At 33.8% G+C, this 17,558-nt stretch overlaps 2 protein-coding genes and 1 non-coding gene across 3 annotated transcripts; 1 reads left to right on the forward strand and 2 right to left on the reverse strand.

Moving 5' to 3' along the window:
- Nucleotides 1–732: 732 nt before the first annotated feature.
- LOC108224513 (cyclic nucleotide-gated ion channel 4) lies at nt 733–4,452 on the reverse strand. Its single transcript, XM_017399160.2, has 7 exons — nt 3,743–4,452; nt 2,872–3,087; nt 2,230–2,546; nt 2,024–2,132; nt 1,686–1,922; nt 1,489–1,575; nt 733–1,376 (listed from the first exon to the last, which is right to left on the reverse strand). The coding sequence occupies exons 1-7, from the start codon at nt 4,271–4,273 to the stop codon at nt 861–863; spliced, it is 2,013 nt and encodes a 670-aa protein (XP_017254649.1). The 5' UTR covers nt 4,274–4,452; the 3' UTR covers nt 733–860.
- A 5,391-nt stretch (nt 4,453–9,843) lies between these two features.
- On the forward strand, nt 9,844–9,916 carry TRNAF-GAA (transfer RNA phenylalanine (anticodon GAA)). Its single transcript has one exon. It is a non-coding gene; the product is annotated as a tRNA-Phe (tRNA).
- A 179-nt stretch (nt 9,917–10,095) lies between these two features.
- On the reverse strand, nt 10,096–13,813 carry LOC108224714 (myosin-2). The gene is made up of 6 exons (XM_017399412.2): nt 13,101–13,813; nt 12,569–12,698; nt 12,151–12,261; nt 11,960–12,075; nt 10,814–11,026; nt 10,096–10,647 (listed from the first exon to the last, which is right to left on the reverse strand). The coding sequence occupies exons 1-6, from the start codon at nt 13,341–13,343 to the stop codon at nt 10,273–10,275; spliced, it is 1,188 nt and encodes a 395-aa protein (XP_017254901.1). The 5' UTR covers nt 13,344–13,813; the 3' UTR covers nt 10,096–10,272.
- Nucleotides 13,814–17,558: the final 3,745 nt, after the last annotated feature.

Here is a 17,558-nt window from a genome sequence, read left to right on the forward strand (position 1 = left end):
TCTCTTTGGTTTTAGTGCTACGGATTCAACTCCAACATCTTAGACATTAAAACTGGGAAAGAAATGGCTGTTATTTTGTCAATTTTTTCATACATAAACTTAGTTTTTGACCAAATTACATAAAACACACAAAGCATTGAGGCTTGCATCTATCATTATATTACTTCAGCTCTTCTGTTTTAGTCGTTGTATCCATGTCAGATACTTGAACATCCGGACACTACACTTTTCGTGTCGGATTCTTTGACTGAACTGTGAGCACTTCGGCCAATTCAAAGACCAAACTTTAGTCAAACCAAGGACTCAAAATAGATACATGAGACGAAAGAAAAAAAAAATGAGATAGGAGAGAAGACGTCTAATTTGCAAAGTTTTTTACAAAATAATGTTATATTTGAGTATCATTGTTTCTTTTCTCTAAGTTGTCTTCCCATACTTGTTTATCAATATATTATATCATATCCCATGATCTGTGTAAAAAAATTGGGCAGTGTCTTCGTGTCCCCAATTTTCAAATGTTTTAAGTCCGATACTCGGATATGTACCATGTCCGATACTCAGTTTTCAAGTCCGAGTAACATGACATACATGTACTTTGACTTAAAAATACAATCATAGACAATGGACATGATAAAACTGATCTATTTGAGTCCATTTAGAATTCCATAAACTAAAACTTGAATTGGATTGTTCAGCATGTTTCAGGTTTTTAGATGCGTGCAAAAGAACATCTTAAACAACTTCTCAAGTCCTTTGGCGATACTAAGTATCCAGAACTTGTTTCAAGTTTATTTAATCATTTTGTTAACCATAAAATAGATAATTTATTATCCACTCATACAGTCAAGCCCCCTATTCCTTCAGAAATCGAAATCATCATGATTAGGCTTAGGTGAAGTTAACAGAGCAGCATAGAGCCTTAACCTATCTTCCCCAAGTGATGAACACCTTGACAAGGGTCTCCTTGGCCTTATAAATGACAAGGAACTCAGCGTCAAGCGGTGCCTATACCTCCGCCAAGCCAACTGAATTGCAACAGCTGCCCAAGTTCTCCAACCAGGCGAATAATACCTAGCACTGCGCTTCACTTTCTCATTCACAAATGTGTACCTAAAATGCTGTGTTACATACTTCACATCTTCCGCTTCTAGCCCAAAAGCTTCAGTTGTTTCAAGAGTTTCTAGTGATGATGAAGATAAAGGCAATCTTTCCACAAAAGGTTTCCTAAGACACCATGATAAAAGCTCGTCGCCACTGAAGTTTCCAGGGCCTAACATGCAGCAACTTTTTACACCATCTCTTAAATCTTGGCTGCTTTGTAGGTGTCCTCTTACTATAAACAGCATTCTCTGAACCGGATCACCTTCCTTTGATATCTGAAATCATCATATTCAGATCAGATTGAATTAAAGGCCTTGTTGACATTAACAGGTAGCCAGATTCAATTTTAATAGATAATATCTCTGTTTACTCTGGGCCAGAACTTACGGTTTCTCCCTTAGTGAATATGAGGGACTTGACACGGTCACATATGTTCTCCAGAACCAAACTATCCATGTGCTGAAACAAAGGCACCTGAGAGTTCAATGGCCAACAGTATGTTAGAATATACCAACACATTTTTGTAAGAAAAAGACATCAAAGTTGTTAATCTTTTTCGACAAGAGGCCTTCATACATTATTACCTGCTTGACCAAGTCCAAACAGAGATGATACTTAATATCCCTCCTAAGACCTTCAGGGAGATTCCTGATCATATCACATTCATCAACGCCACGCATGGCAGCCCAACGCTGCCTCTCATAGTTGCGCACTCTCTGCCTAAACTCTTGCGGCAAATGCCTCTTTCTCATCCACCACTCAACGTTCCTCATCTTCAACTGCATCGCCTGTTTCTTTGACGTTGTTGCATGCAAAAACACCTACACACGTACAAAATACAAACACATTATTAATTAGTATCACTGTGAAAAAACACATCTTAGGCATGTATGTAAACTCATGATAATTGTTATCTTTATACCTTGATATTACCAATTAACATAGTGACTAGTAAGAGTCCACTCGTAAGAACAATTATGATAAACACAACTTCTAACCAATCTGTGGTGCTCTCCAAGTTCCCGAATGTGCTGATATTCATAATGCATAAATCCATCAATACGTCGCTACAAAATTACATTCAGGATAAATAAACTGATTGTAAAACTAACAAAATTACTTGTGTACCTAAGTGTCATAAGGCCCCAGAAGATGGGAAACAGTATTTTTTCCAAACGGCTCTCATTTGTGACAAGTTGAACCGTCCATTTATAAGCTCCATAACCAAATTTATCATGATCAGCAATGAGACACAGAGACCTAGCTTCTTTATTTTCTCCCCATAACAGTCTTGTGCTGGCTGTCACCAGGTTTTTTCCTCCATAAAATAGATTGGTTTCGCAAGCCAAAAATTTAGGGCCACAACTTTGTGTTTTCATGCATTGTTCTGTCAAGCATTTTGTTGCTCTCTGGATTCCTAATAAGTACCAACATGCTCCTACAGCCTGTGTGCATTAAAATGGTAACAGAGATCGTATAAATTATCAAAATCTGTAAAAAATACCAAGGTACAGAAAATGATAAAAATTTAAAATGGTAAAAAAAAATGTAAAATTAGGGGGCATGTGTCCCGGGGCCTCTTACTAGATCCGCCCCTGCCTATGGGCAGGTGCAAATGAATCCAAGTACTTAATAGTAGTTTGTGTATATGGAAGCAATATGCTTAGTTAAGCTAGAGAAACAGTAAAAAAGATAACCATATGCTAATAATGACTCTAGGTATATGATCTGAGGTAGATTATGATGAAGAGTAGAAAGCTGGAGACTCACATGGGAGGCAACGAAATAAGCAATCAAATTGAGAGCAATTCCCCACCATACGGTCCCGAAAATATAACCGGAAAGATTTTGCATTCTGCGCAAGAGGTATACAGAGTGGTAAATCTTTGGTAAATACTGCAGTAGAAACATGACTAGAAATGTTGTCATCACTTCTGTCGTCGAACCCTTTTCCAGTAACGCTGGGATTACTATCCATAAGACAACCTGCAGTTTGATAAATTTAGGTAAGTTAGGATGATCAAATGCATGTGTGGAACCTTATTCATAATTTAAATTTATTGTTGAACAATAATTTTATTTGCATATAACACCTTTAATTATATTTTTGTGTACATTTATCTAATCGGATCACATGCTCTTTTCTGGTTCACTTCATTGTTTGCTTCCAAACAACAAAATTTCTAATCCAACCTCTAACGCATGGAATAACTATCCCGATTCTGATTAACCAAACTCATTAACTATAAATTGAACGCCTCATATCCATTTCTGCATATTGTTAGGGATCTTGTTTTCTACAAACTAAACTCAATAAACTCAAAACTCGGTGTCTCTTGGAGAGTGAATTGATTAAATCCCAATCTACCCAGAAAAAACGAACAAAAATAACCTGCATCACATGTTGGCACACCGGGGAGTACTACAAAAGCTTATGTACCACTCTGCATGCCAACTAGTCATGACATGCATGCATTTGTCATTCTCTGCAACCGTTCTGTGCTATTGTACAAAACCGTGACCACACCCAATTTATCGTACCAACAGATCGATCACTCAGAGCTACTAATAAACAATTATACAGCATCTCCAAAATAAAACCACTAATTACCAACCAATCGATTCAAATAACTAATCAAACCTGAGGTATAGGTAGGATGACAAAGAGATCAAAAAAGAAGCCCTTCCTAGCCTTCAAGTAGCGCATGGCCACGGTGCGTGAGCTCGTATCATGTGGACGGCTTCTCTCGTCCGCATTGACAGCATGCGGGTGTTTATTTATCTTCAACTGCAACCACATGTTCCATACGTGCAGAGAATCCGTCATGCATCGAAGAACCGTGATGGTGATTGCAAAATAAGCGTCCACATATAAACACATGCAGGCTTCGCTTATAGAGAGGGCGTAAAAGAAGAGCGGATCTACAAACAAACCAGTTGCGCATACTAAAAGGAACACTTGGTTCCATTCTTGAATCCTCGAGGCCCTAGGGTCCAAAACCTTCCCCAGAAACCATAGTTTATCGCGACTGCACGTGGCTCTTCTCGTCATAGCAACTCGTGCTGAGCTCTCTTCTTCTTCTTGTTCTTCGTTGTTGTTGTCGTCTTCTTCTTCGTTGTCATCATCGTCTTCGTCGATGATATGTGAAATTTGTTGTTCAAGAGTAGCCATGAGTTTAATTAGTTACTTATTATTTATGTATTTTGAATTAGTTTGTTACTCCTGTGTAAAGGGGATATAGAAGTGAGTTGAGCTGAGGACTGAAGGGATGGGATTGGAATGATGATGAGAACAAGACAGAAAATAATTGGAAGGGATAGATGAATAGGAGTACTAAACTAGCTAACTGCAATGTAAATACTACAATTTTAACCTTTTAAACTGCTATATGTTTTATGGGGAACACATACAAACTATTTTGATAGACAATTGTGTAAATAATTATGAGTTAATAGAATGTTATTTTATATAAAAACCCTATATATGTTGAGTGTGTCGACCCAAGTCCACATCGCAAATATAAAAAAGATTTGTCTTGAATATAAACAATCAAAACAACTCCATTAATATGACGTCTTTTGAAAAGAGTCCAAAAAACAAATCCGTGTCACGACCCAGATATCATCTCATCTTAATACATCTTAATACGGAGTTAACGGGTTTTGTTGATCTTAGGGTTGCAGGTTATGTGATGCGGGAAAGTTTAAGATCTATTGAAAATCAATTAAATTTAATTATTATTATATTCTTGAATGTCCATCTTTACATTGAAAATGAACAATGATGGTAAGTTTTTTCTTTAGTTCTGTGGATAGATGTAGTCTTACTTAGAGTTTTACCTAGATATCCCCATTAAAAAGGAACAAATTTTAAATTTATGTAACCAAAATATATGGTTAACTTAATATGCACATATCACTAAAATTCTGTAAGTCATTATAAATTTTAGATAATTTACTAAAATTGTTTTGATATATAAATGAAGAGAACATAAGAGCTCATAAAAATTTGGAATGCAAACACTCGACCCAGAAACGTTTGTAAATACAACCTACATCAACCTAGACACCGAGCATTTCTGCGCATGATTTTTGGACCTTGAGCTTTGCAAGAGAGCAAACAAAGAGAAACTGCCAAACCAATGGGCAGAGAAGAAACTGAGTAGGGTCCATCTCGAGTAAGAAAGTAAAAAACTAAAAATTATGCACCAGTACTAACTGGTATTGAAAGCAAAACATCAGATATACATATGGTACACAATTACAGATACACATATTGGTATGTGAAATAGCTGCACATGATAGATAAAATCAAAAATAGCAGCACACAATCACACAGCAATAATAAGTTATAATACGTTCAAACAACACAGTTTCTGCGCAGCTTCCCTCGTTTTGTACTCTTCCCCGTTCGGTTGCTTACCATCCCATAAGCATCTATCATGTCCACGTCTCTCCTTCAAGAGCCTGATATAGCTTTTAAGCCCACCATATCCGTACTCCATTCCACACATTTCTTTTACCGCTGCTTACGTTTTGGGTTTATTACTGTTATTTTGTACTCCCCCAGTCCCCTCAATTGTTTGCACTGGAGAGTGGGGACATAGATTCCGCAAGCATTCTAATACTCTCATACAATATAGTTTGATAAGTTATTTTAAATTTGTTTTCTCTGAATAAATATTTACTATCTAACAATTTATAAGAAAAAGAGAAATTTCAGAAAAAATTATCAAATTATATTTTATATGCATCTTAAAATGCGTGTCGATCAATAAAAAAATATGTAAAGAAATGAGAGATACTGCGTGTCGATCAATAAAAAAAATATGTAAACAAAATGAGAGTACAGAAAAAGTAATATTTATTATTCTCATACCTGAACTTAGTAAACTAGTACTAAACTACCTACCTGAGTTCATATAAGAATCGATTTCTATTACTGCAAGAGCGTCATTCCATGACATTATCAACATTTATTAAGGCACAAGACATATGAATATCACGTGAAAGATTGAAAAATATACAAAAGTTAAAGCTGCACAAAAATTATAATTTGACGAGTGAATAAAATCACATATATCATAAATATCAAAATACGGCAGATTATCGACTTGTGTATCCCTCAGTTATCAGTAATATCATAGAATTGAGGGTGGGAGAGAAAAAGTCGGATAGGACCCTTCGTCTTAGGTACAGAATGGGATGTTACTGCCTACATGGTCCTGACTCTAACATTGATGTATAGCGACGCGACATATATTGGTCGCAGGGGAGATCATAGGAAAATCACGTGTTAACATTGTTAGACAATATGTTCGAATAAAGTAGAAGATCGTGTGCGTGACTGATTAAACTCAAGGAGACTAATAAATGGAACGAAAATAATATGTAAAGATTTGAGTCCGGTTCGAAATTATCTGCTCGAAAAACATATTCACGTTTTCGTCATATTTGCGAAACGGAAGCTTCTTGAAATAAAACAAATTATGATGCAGTGCTACACATAACTTAAAATAAGCTTCAAAAATATAGATATAGACAGTGTAATTTGTAAACGTGTGCTACTTTTTTCTAATTAATTAGTCACATAGAAATTAAATTTGTAATTAAATCTAGCAGTAATATATATATATATAGAGATTCTTATATATATTAATCTAGCAGGGATCACTACAAGAAAATCCGAGATTTCCAACGGAATTTTTCCTTGGTAAACATGAAATCCCGTTGAAAAAATGGAATGCCAATCGAATTCCCAACGGAAAAAATTGTTACTAAAATCCTCATTGGTAAAATTTTCCTACAGAATATGGATTCTGATGCTAATGTTACAACGGATCGGGAGGCTGACTTTAAAAGGAATCCATTATCAGAACTAGGGGTGAACATGGGTTGGGTTGGGCGGGTTTTTGGAAAAAAACGACCCAACCCAATTAGTTCGGGTTAATAAAAACTTAACCCGTTAACTGAAATTTTTTTATCTAACCCAACCCTACCCAACCCAATTAATTCGGGTTGGGTCGGATTGGTTTGGGTTAAACTTGCGAAAATTATAATAAATAAAAATTTAGTCATTCATCGCGATAGGAAAAAAAAAACTCACTCGCACACCGGTAGCTAGTAACAGTCGGCATACATATTTATAGTTACTCAGTTTCTATGAATCATTCACCAATATCAGTCGATGCGTAAGTTTTTATCGAAGAGGGAAGCCTATTACATTGGTGAAACATTTAAACAATGGTGAAATAATAGAAAATTGTTGTATACACACTCAGTTATGAACTCTTATATATAATGTGTATATCAGTTCATTAACAAATCATTGATCATGTTCAAATTCCAAAAGTCATCATTTACATTTTATAGTTATCGAGATACTTAAAATTATTCATATTGCTGTTGTAAATGTATAGACACACCCTAGATAAATCAAATTAGGTTAAAGATTGATTGAGATAAACTAAAAAATGTAAAATAGGTATGTAAATATTATATATATGTATATATATATATATATATATATATATATATATATATATATATATATATAATCGGGTTAGGTTGGGTTAGTTCAGGGTTAAAATCTGTAAAACCCTGACCCAACCCAACTTAATCGGGTTTTTTAAAAATTAACCCATTTATTTTTCGGTTTTGAACGGGTCGGGTTAATCGGCCTAAAAAAGGGTCGGTTTGGGTTGGGTTAGCGGGTTGAACGGGTTTATGTTCACCCCTAATCAGAACGGATATTCCGTTGGTAACTTGCCAACAATTGCCAACCAACATTCCATTGGTAAAGAACTTTATCAACAGAATACCTACAGAAAGCCATGAGGACGGATAGTTGAAACTGGCTAAAATTTGTGAAAAAGTATAAGATACTAACATATCCAAACTGAGAGATCCGATACTTTACTTTTTGCATGTAATTTATGTTGAAGAAAAATATTTCTCCACATTATTTTAAAAAAAATTCTAAATAAAAATTTAATATATAAAAATATATTTTTTTCTATTTTCAAATTATAATCAAAGTGAAATTGAGGGAGGTACGATTTTTGTGCTTTTAAGTTTCACGAATTCATATCCTTTAACATATTATAAAAATACGGTTGTAATAGCAGATAAAGCATGTGCATGAGGACCAATGCTACTCTGTACTAATCTATAGTGCCAAGAACTGCCCAAGCAACGTTTGATCATTTAGATTTAGACTGTTGGATCCAATGATCCATATAAATATGTGCTTCACGGCGGTGAATAAATTAAAAAAAGTTGTGTTCCGTCGAAATAATATAGGCGAAAGAGTCACAAAGATCACGGGTAAAATAGTTCTTAACTTATCAATTAATATGTTCATATATATTTTGAGGAGTCAAATTTAAAAAATCAAAATGAATAGATATAGAAATTCAAGATTTCAAAATTTCAAAGTATAACTTACAAATCATAAATAAATTTATACAGGAAAAACAAATAAGCTATAATAATTTGTAACATTTTTTACTCCGATGAGTAACGAGCCTATAGATCTACATGCATAATGCATGCTAGATTTTGTACCGAACTTGAAATGATTTTCTTGTAACTTGGCCTTTTCTTCTTGTCGTGTTCAAGTGGAAAGTCTGGTTTCCTTTTTATTTGTTTGGGAGCTTTTTATGCAATATTGAGAGGTATGTTACATATTCTTGTACCATTTAACTGTCTCCCAGGTCTAACCGATGAAGCGGAAAATATTTTCTCCTTTCCATACAAATGTATGCTTATGTTTGGGTTGATAATTAATAAAATTTAAGAAGATAGGTAAAGTAAGAGTGAAAATATAACCAAAGTGTTAGATCAATTAATATTAAATATATAAAAATAAGTATAGTGAAGAATAATAATAATAATAATAATAATAATTGATTTTTATATTGTAAATTTGGAAAATGTTAGTATCTAGAATTTGATCTCAAATTTTTTTTCTCAGATCCAACATGTATTGTCACAAAATCTGTGAACAAAATTTAGGATATGCATCATTACTTATTTGATAAGTTTCAAAAAATAAAAAATAAAATGCGTCATTCTAAAAACCAAAATGTAAAGAAATAATCGTAGAGAGGGCAGTATTCATTTATCTTTCATCCTTATAATAAGTTAAGTTCACCACTAATCTCGACTATATACTATTCCTCAATAAGTTAGCGTGTGTCTAGTTACGTAATGTTATTTCTCGATAAGTTAACGTGTCTAATTAATTTCTCTACATAATACTGATTAACAAGTCTTCATTTAACAAGATCTCGAAAAAAATGGAAACAGCAACTCACTAGTGTATTGAATTTCATGGTACTTGTGTATCTGAATTCTTCTTTTTTGATAAGCGTTTCAAAATGGTTGTTTGCATGAATGGTTTGCTCTGTGAAACCAGCCTAACACTGTGCCCTCCTCTCTAGAGGTCAGGAACCGAAGGCCTACGCCAATGGTCCATGACCCAACTCTGAACTCCCTACTTGCCTACTTGGATTGGACAAGCCGGATAATGTTCAGCCCCAAACAGAAAGACTCTGAAAACACCATCACAATCACAAGTCAAAGAAATAACTTCTTGGCCCATTAATTTTAGGGCCTGTTTTAAGATGCCATTCCCTCCTTCCCTACTCGGATCATTCGTTACTTGTGACGAAAAATTTCTTAAAAATAAGCTATTATATCTTATTGAATAAATACGTTAAAAACGAAATCGTTTCCATTGCGGGGATAGCTCAGTTGGGAGAGCGTCAGACTGAAGATCTGAAGGTCACGTTTTCGATCCACGTTCACCGCATATATCCATTCCTTTTACACTTTTGGGAGCCAAGTCATTCATTGCAACTTTCTTTAACCCATCTTTTACAATCTAGCTTTTTCTGATCTATTTTCTACATGCATATTTTTCATTTTTTAGCTTCTGCTAATCATTCTCTTTCTGCATCTGGTGCCTTCCCAATATTCACCCTTCACTACTAGAGTCTAGAAACAACAGATGTATACATAAAAAATAAACACATTTCTTGCATGATGCATCATACTATTGTTCTTTTCTTTTTTTGGCTTGAAGCACCTTTCTAGTTGATGCTACTAATTAAATTTCTGCAATCTGCACCAACAACAATATTTTCTCATGGTACAACTAATCCAGTACTAACGTCGTTTACTCATCCCTCGCCACCATTTGCGATGACCTGCTTCAGCATCTGAGACTCCAATTTTATGAAGCTTCACCTTGGCCTCCCGTAAACGAGCCTTGTAATCTTTCATCCATGTTTCAAATTTGTTTTTCAGGTTTCGAAGGTCTTTATCAGGGTCTGCATAAGCTGAGTTCCCTGACTCCACAATAGCTTTCACTTCATCATTGAAAGTATGTTTTCGTTGCTCAAACTCTTTCATCAGGTGGCACACTGGATTGCCATTGCCATTAGATTGCCGTACTGCTCCAAACTCCGTCAGATCCTCTTGCCTCCTGGACTGATTGGAGGTGTTATTAGAAAGACTTCTTTTCACTGCAGCCAGGCTCATCTGCACATGACATATACCATAATCACTCATACGTAAATATACAAGTGGCTTCGGCCAGTAATGTAATTGGACCGCAAAACCAATCATGTTTAATTAGAGCATAAGATAGCGATCAGATTTAAGTACTGATGTAAAAACATATCCGAAATATAGTACAAGTACTTACTTGTAACGATGATGTCTGCTTTTGCCACATGTCTTCCATCAATTTCATTTTGCCTTCATATTCCAGCCACCTAGCTTCATATTGCTGCACTTGATTTCGCAGTGCTGCATTTTCTTGTTCTTTTTTCTCTAGGTTCATCTCTGCCTTCAAAACCCTCTTTTGAAGCTCTTCCACAGATAAAGGCAGAGCCTTTTTGCTTACTTGTGGCATCTCCTGCAAAATCAAGCAGACCTTACTATTAACCAGAAAGCTTCAATATGTTTATGATATTCCCTTGCACCAATAGGTTCTCTAACATTTAGATCAAGCATCTTTCATATATTTATAAATTAATGCTTGTCAGTTGCAATGCAACTACATACAGAACTCATGTGATAGCTTGCACTGTAAAGATGAGGTTATTTGTATAATCTAGTTGTCAGTGGCAATCTATATAGGTCTAAGTATGAACTTCTGTGTAAAGACGAAATAGATATTATCTAAAAAAATGACGATGGCATAACTGGGTCTGTTAAATGAACTGACAAATTTTCTTCCTTTTCTTATCCAATTCAGAGCATCATGTCCATATGTGACGCAAAAACGCAGATTTAAACATATTTTATGACTGGTGAAACTGTAAAAGTCAGTACAGGCGCACATTTATGGAGCATAATTTTTGATTAGACGGAGTCCCTTAAAGCTCAAGCTCCAACTCTAAAACTTTAAGGGTCGTTTAATATTTTCTGGCAATTTGTGTTTCTTAACCATGTTGAAAGGAAGTTCCACTAGTGAAGGAGGAAAATTCAACACACCAGATCATATATTGATCAATCACAAAACATAAATAATTATACAGTTTATAATCTAGACATCCTTGCCTTGTTCAGGCGAAGTAGTGAATTGGAGAGTTTTAAAATACTAGAGTCCGAAGCTTCAGAGCAACCTCTATTCTAAGTTCCATAAAGTATCCAACTCAAGGGCAAACAGTTTGTTATAAAAAAAAATTGGCAGAGATGGAAGTTATAACTTGACTGGAAGACGAACAACACTAACTCTGATCGGGAGCTATATATACACTAAAATGCAAAATTCTATATATGAAAAGATGAAATATATAAATTTATCAGGCGGAAGAAATGGTTGTCAGTCACAGAATGCAAGTACCTTGACATCAGATTTCCTCCTACTTGGACTGTGAACAGAACCTGGGTTACATTGATCCAATTTTTCCAGATTCTGCAATATCTTAGCCTGTTTTCTAGCCAGCCATCCACGTATTACTGCAGCAAAGACAGGTTTGAATAATATATCGTCTTAGAATAAAAAGGGGCACATTTTTGAATATGACATCTTACCTGCTTGTAATTGTAGAACAATCCTTTCCTGCTCATTTGTTTTCTGAACAACCAGTTCCCTTTGATTAATGAGACAATCATACTTCCTTCTAGCATTTGCAGCACGGACAACTGCAGGATATTGTTCTTTTGTTAAATTTTAAAAGCCGTACTAAAGATATGCGAGTTTTTACATTAAAAAAGAAGAAGTTAATCTTATGAAATTTTTGCCCACTATTCATTTTTGTGTGAATTAAGTTATGACATAAAATTTTTCAAGACAATTCAAAGTTCTGAAGCCACTATTAGCGGCATGAAGCAACAGTCTGCACATTGATCAATATTATTTGAATCAAAGAAGCACCTAAAGTATATCTATCTGAGGAACCAACTAAAACATCTTTATATATTAATAAATCTAAATTTATGTGATCCTTACATGATTGAAGCGATATCACCCCTCGTTTCAGCTCAAGGAAGTAACGACGATCCTGATAAGAACGAAAGCATTTCTGCACCTTAAGTGTGCCTAGCAGAACCTGTTTTCTTGCTTCCTCCAATGTTCCATTCTAATATGCAAAAACACGTCACACATAGGGAAATTAAGTAACAGAATTTAATCCGATTTCACATAAAACAAGACATTCATACATGATACATCTCGCTGTCCCACCTCCTAATATGAATTTATAAATGGAATACAGATATGCGGTGGAAAAGATTCTCAGTCAAGGCTTCAGTCTTTTCATCTGGTTCATTTTGGCCTAAACTCTAACTTCAAAATTGCCCCTAAATTTTTTTCCAAAATAATGTAGTAGAATTTTGTTAAGAGCACAATATCATCATGGTAAGCCTATCTCTTAATAGCTCGAGAAATTTAACATGGTATCGGAACTCATGTCATGTCAGCTGACGACCAAAACCTATATATAGACTGTAGACTTGTAGTAGATGAGATTAATTTTAGTTACCTTTTTGGCATCAAAACTGCCACCTCTTGAATCCTTTTTCACACAACTGAGAGCAGCAGAGGAGTTTTCGAAATCATTAGGCAGCGGGCGCTTAGACGAAGGCCGGCGAGCCTTGGAGACCGGCCGAGACGGCAGCTTGGGCGGCAAGTCTCTTGGCCTGTCAACTTCCTCTCTCCGCCGGAGAGAATCCAGCATTTCCTCCATCGAGCTCCGAGCTATCATAGATGGCGACACAGACAACATTTCTCTATCTCAAACCTCTATAGTCTTTTCAGACAGACTTAAATCAAACTCATGACATTGTTGAAACCTCGTATCTAAAGCCTGATCAAGATCACAACTCAAAACAACCAGAATGAAATACAAAAAACAAGAAACAAATTACAAAAGAAGCAGAACATTTGTAGCTGCAAAAAACACTTAAATTGGCATCTACACAACAAATGATTTTTTTCTAAATATTGCGAAATATAGAAAAACGAAGATAGAAGAAGATTGACAGCAAAAACGAGAAAACGAGAGTTATATAGTATGAAATTAATTTAGTACAACTACAATACTTTAGGTAAGTTTGTTGCTAGTAGAGAAAAAGGATCTTTATTTCTGGTTAAATATGTTGATATCGATAGATTTACTTTGCATGTTCTGCCGAAAGGAAACTGTAGATTTCTACTCTCTTTTTTTGAATAAACTGATTTCTACTTAATCTAATTGTATAGAAATGGATATATCTAATTATCTATAGCTGTCCATTGAAGAAAAATTTGGATGAAGACCTCGACGTCATATATAAACAGATATGACTAGAACCGGAGCAACTTAACAAAGGCCAAGAATAGAAGCCTCATCTATTTTATTTATTTTTTTGTCGAAAAAATAAATCACTTTTATCAAATAGAACAAAATATAGTCGGGACTTTCGTAAAAAAAAACAATCGAGAAAAACTTTAAACTATGGATATAATCAGGTTGGAAAATAAATAACATCCAAAAAATAATTAGTTGTTTTCTGTTTATTTAAAACATAAAATTTAAAATTTTATAAGCTAAAAAATGAATCAACGATCCAAATTGCACGAACATCCCATAAAGCAGCAACACCACAATTGATCTTATCATACATAAGTAGTTATTAGCCCGATGGTCAGAAACCATAATTACATAAATTTAGGTTGGAGTAGCGGCACTCCAGCTATCTCAATGCTGATTGCCGAATATCATCTATAAACATGTCGAAAGTGTAACCCTGATGGATGAATAATCTTTGACCGTGAAAGGTGACTTCTTGCCATAATTACTACCTCCATCCCAAATTAGATGACCCCGTTGACTTTGGGCACGTAACTTTAGGTGCATTGACCGTCTACTTCCGAAATATATTTTTTTATTTTTTCTTTTGTAAATAAAAATTTCATATTTAAATATTTATTTACAAAAATAAAATTTTAAAAATAAGTCATGTAGCTATACGGTCAATGAACCTTAAACTGTGTGCCCAAAGTCAACGGGGCCATCTAATTTGGGATGGAGGGAGTATTACCGACTCAAATTTGACGCAGGTTTTTTAGATCCCAAAAACATCAATAAACTCTTTATCAACAGATCCAGCATCGAATAAATCCAAACATAACTGAACAAAACATAACAAAATACTTCAGAATTAGAGACATACGAACACCCAGACAATTAGATTTTATTGAAAGAAAATCAACGCAGATGAAAGAAAACAAAAGAATTGGACTTTACACCGGAGAATAAACTCTTTTGGAGATTAAAATTGTTTTGTAAAAAAAAAGAACTTGGGAAAGGAAAAGTAAATGCCCTCAGAGGGCTGGGAAAAAATATGATAATTTTGTAAAGAAAAAAAAATATTCATAAGAAAAAAAATTAGCCGTTTATCTTTTCATTTGTTGACTACTATCAACCAAAAAATCCGAGTTATATAACAGTACCGTTTGGTGAATGATGATAACATGACAAGGACAACGTGGTCCCGTTAACCATGGAGAAAAGCATTTGGTGGCTGATGGGGGAGAGTTAATCTTCAATTTAGCTAATTGTCCGGAGGAAAAATGCCAATTTAGACCAACTCATAGTCCAAATCTTAATAATTAAAGGGAGTTGCTGTTCCGTTGAATTTGGATTTAATGTTTATTCGTGTTAGAATCATTGACACCGTCTCCGCGTCTTCTTCCATTCGGTTGCATTGCGAAGATTCTCAGTTGTCAGTTTAAATATGTAAACTGGCGGACTGCTGCAATAAAATATTTGGAAGAAAAGGTTTCCGACACATATTATCGAATATATACTTTTAATCGGTAAGAGAGATATATATTTTAGATTTTCGATTTTAATTTATTTATATTTGATTATTATTTTTTCTTATTTCCTTTTTTTATTTTTATTTTTTCATATTTAAGAGCATCTCCAACAGCGTTGGTTATAATCGTTGGCTAAATTGGACTTTTAAGACATTATGTAAAATCTGTTGAACATGTAAGACATTGTACTTCAATGGTATTTGCTATATTGATTGGTTATAATTTAAAAATAGTAAGTTATTAATATTTTAGTTTGTTAAAATAGAATATATCAGTTCAATATGATAATAAATGATGTTTAATCATCCTGCAGATTTCCTACAGACATGTAGAGGTTCGACAAATATAGTCATCATAGGAGGTTAACTAAAATTATAGACAACAGATTCATGTGGGTGGAGTGTGATTTTTTTAAGAGGTTGGCTAAATTTTTTATATTTAGAGCATCTTCAAGAGGCTCTCTATTCAAGCTCTTAAGTGAAAAAATAAAGAGCCATGTATAAATTTAAGCTCCAAGAGACTCTTAGAGGCTCTTCAAAAAGTTAAGAACCCATTCTCTCTCCTCTCTTTTAGGAGTCGCAACTTGGCTCTTAACTTATTTTTATCAATAAAAAATTCTTTCCCTCCAAATCAACCCCACTTTTGAATTTGGATCTTTGTTTTAGTGGAGCCCAACATGAATAAAATATGATATATAAAAGAAATATAGAGAGCATTGTTGGAGTTCATGCTCTTAACTTTGTATTAAATCACTAAAAGCCATATATTTTATAGTATATTTAAGAGCCAATTAGGAGGCTCTTGGAGATGCTCTTAGGGGCCGTTTGGCCAAACTTAAAAAAAGTGATTGTGGCTGTTTGGCGGGGCTTTTAAGCCCCGCTTCTGGACTTTTAAGTTAGAAGCACTTATTTCGTACCGTTTGTGTAAAAAGTCGAGAAGCACTTATAAAAAGCTACGATTCCTAGCTTTTGTTTCATGACTTCTGCTTTTTTCCCAAACACTTTAATCACTTATAAGTCTTAACTAACTTCTAACTTCTACTTCACTTTTTTATTTTAAGCAAGAAGCACTTATTTTAAGCTCATCCAAACGGCCTCTTAGTATGCCAACTCACTTTTTAACTAAGGGTTTTGTATGGTTAGAGATACTATAATCACTTGTTTGTTTTCCTATCCAATCTCAGTACCGTCAAATATGAAAAATCAGAAAAGTTTTTGGATATGAAACAAGAATCGGGAAAGAATATATGAAAAAAATAAGGAAATTTATCAAAAATATCATTTTTTTAAAGATTTTTTGCAATTTTATTATTTTTTGAAAATATTTGCAAAATATACTAATTTTTTTAGAAATTTTTGAAGAAATGCGGTGTTCAACTAGATGCAAACAGGGGTTTGTAAGTATGATTACTTCTGGTTGCAAATACAACTGGTTGAATACATTATTTTTGTAAATATTTTCAAATTTTGATAATTTTGACAAAATTTTTGAAAAGGATGTAATATTTTTATAAGAAAAAATTTATACTCGTGTATTTATGAGAAAACCCCCGAAATTTAAAGATCAGATAAACTTGTCCATCACCAAAATTTATAATTTTTGTTAAATGTAAAAGTATATATATATATATATATATATATATATATAAGTCATATAAATATTAAAATTTAAATATAATATATGCATATATCAAATGAACCTTTCATTAGATTGTTTTGTATTATAATATAGATTAATTATAATGATTTCGGTGTTATATTATTTCAGTTTTATCTTAACCAACATTTTATCGTAAATAAATTAAATTTATACATAATATATGATATGAAAGATGAAAAGATTTATATATTATAATTTTCAAAATTGTTTCTTTACAAAACTTTATACTTAATAAGAGGCAATATTTTTCGGGTTAATTATCTAGTTGATCACTGAAGTGGGCTTGATGTATCAATTTGGTCACTGAACTCAAAACGGTGTCAAAATAGTCACTGAAGTGGCCATAAATATCAAACTGGTACCTTGAAATATAAGTTCAAGCAGTAAAAATATTATTTATAAAGTTTTACACATTATTTTTGAATGTTACAAAAACCAAGTAAAAGATTATGATTTCTAATATTTATGATAATATATT

This window comes from Daucus carota, chromosome 6 (genome assembly GCF_001625215.2).
Source record: "Daucus carota subsp. sativus chromosome 6, DH1 v3.0, whole genome shotgun sequence".
Classification (NCBI taxonomy): Eukaryota; Viridiplantae; Streptophyta; class Magnoliopsida; order Apiales; family Apiaceae; genus Daucus; species Daucus carota.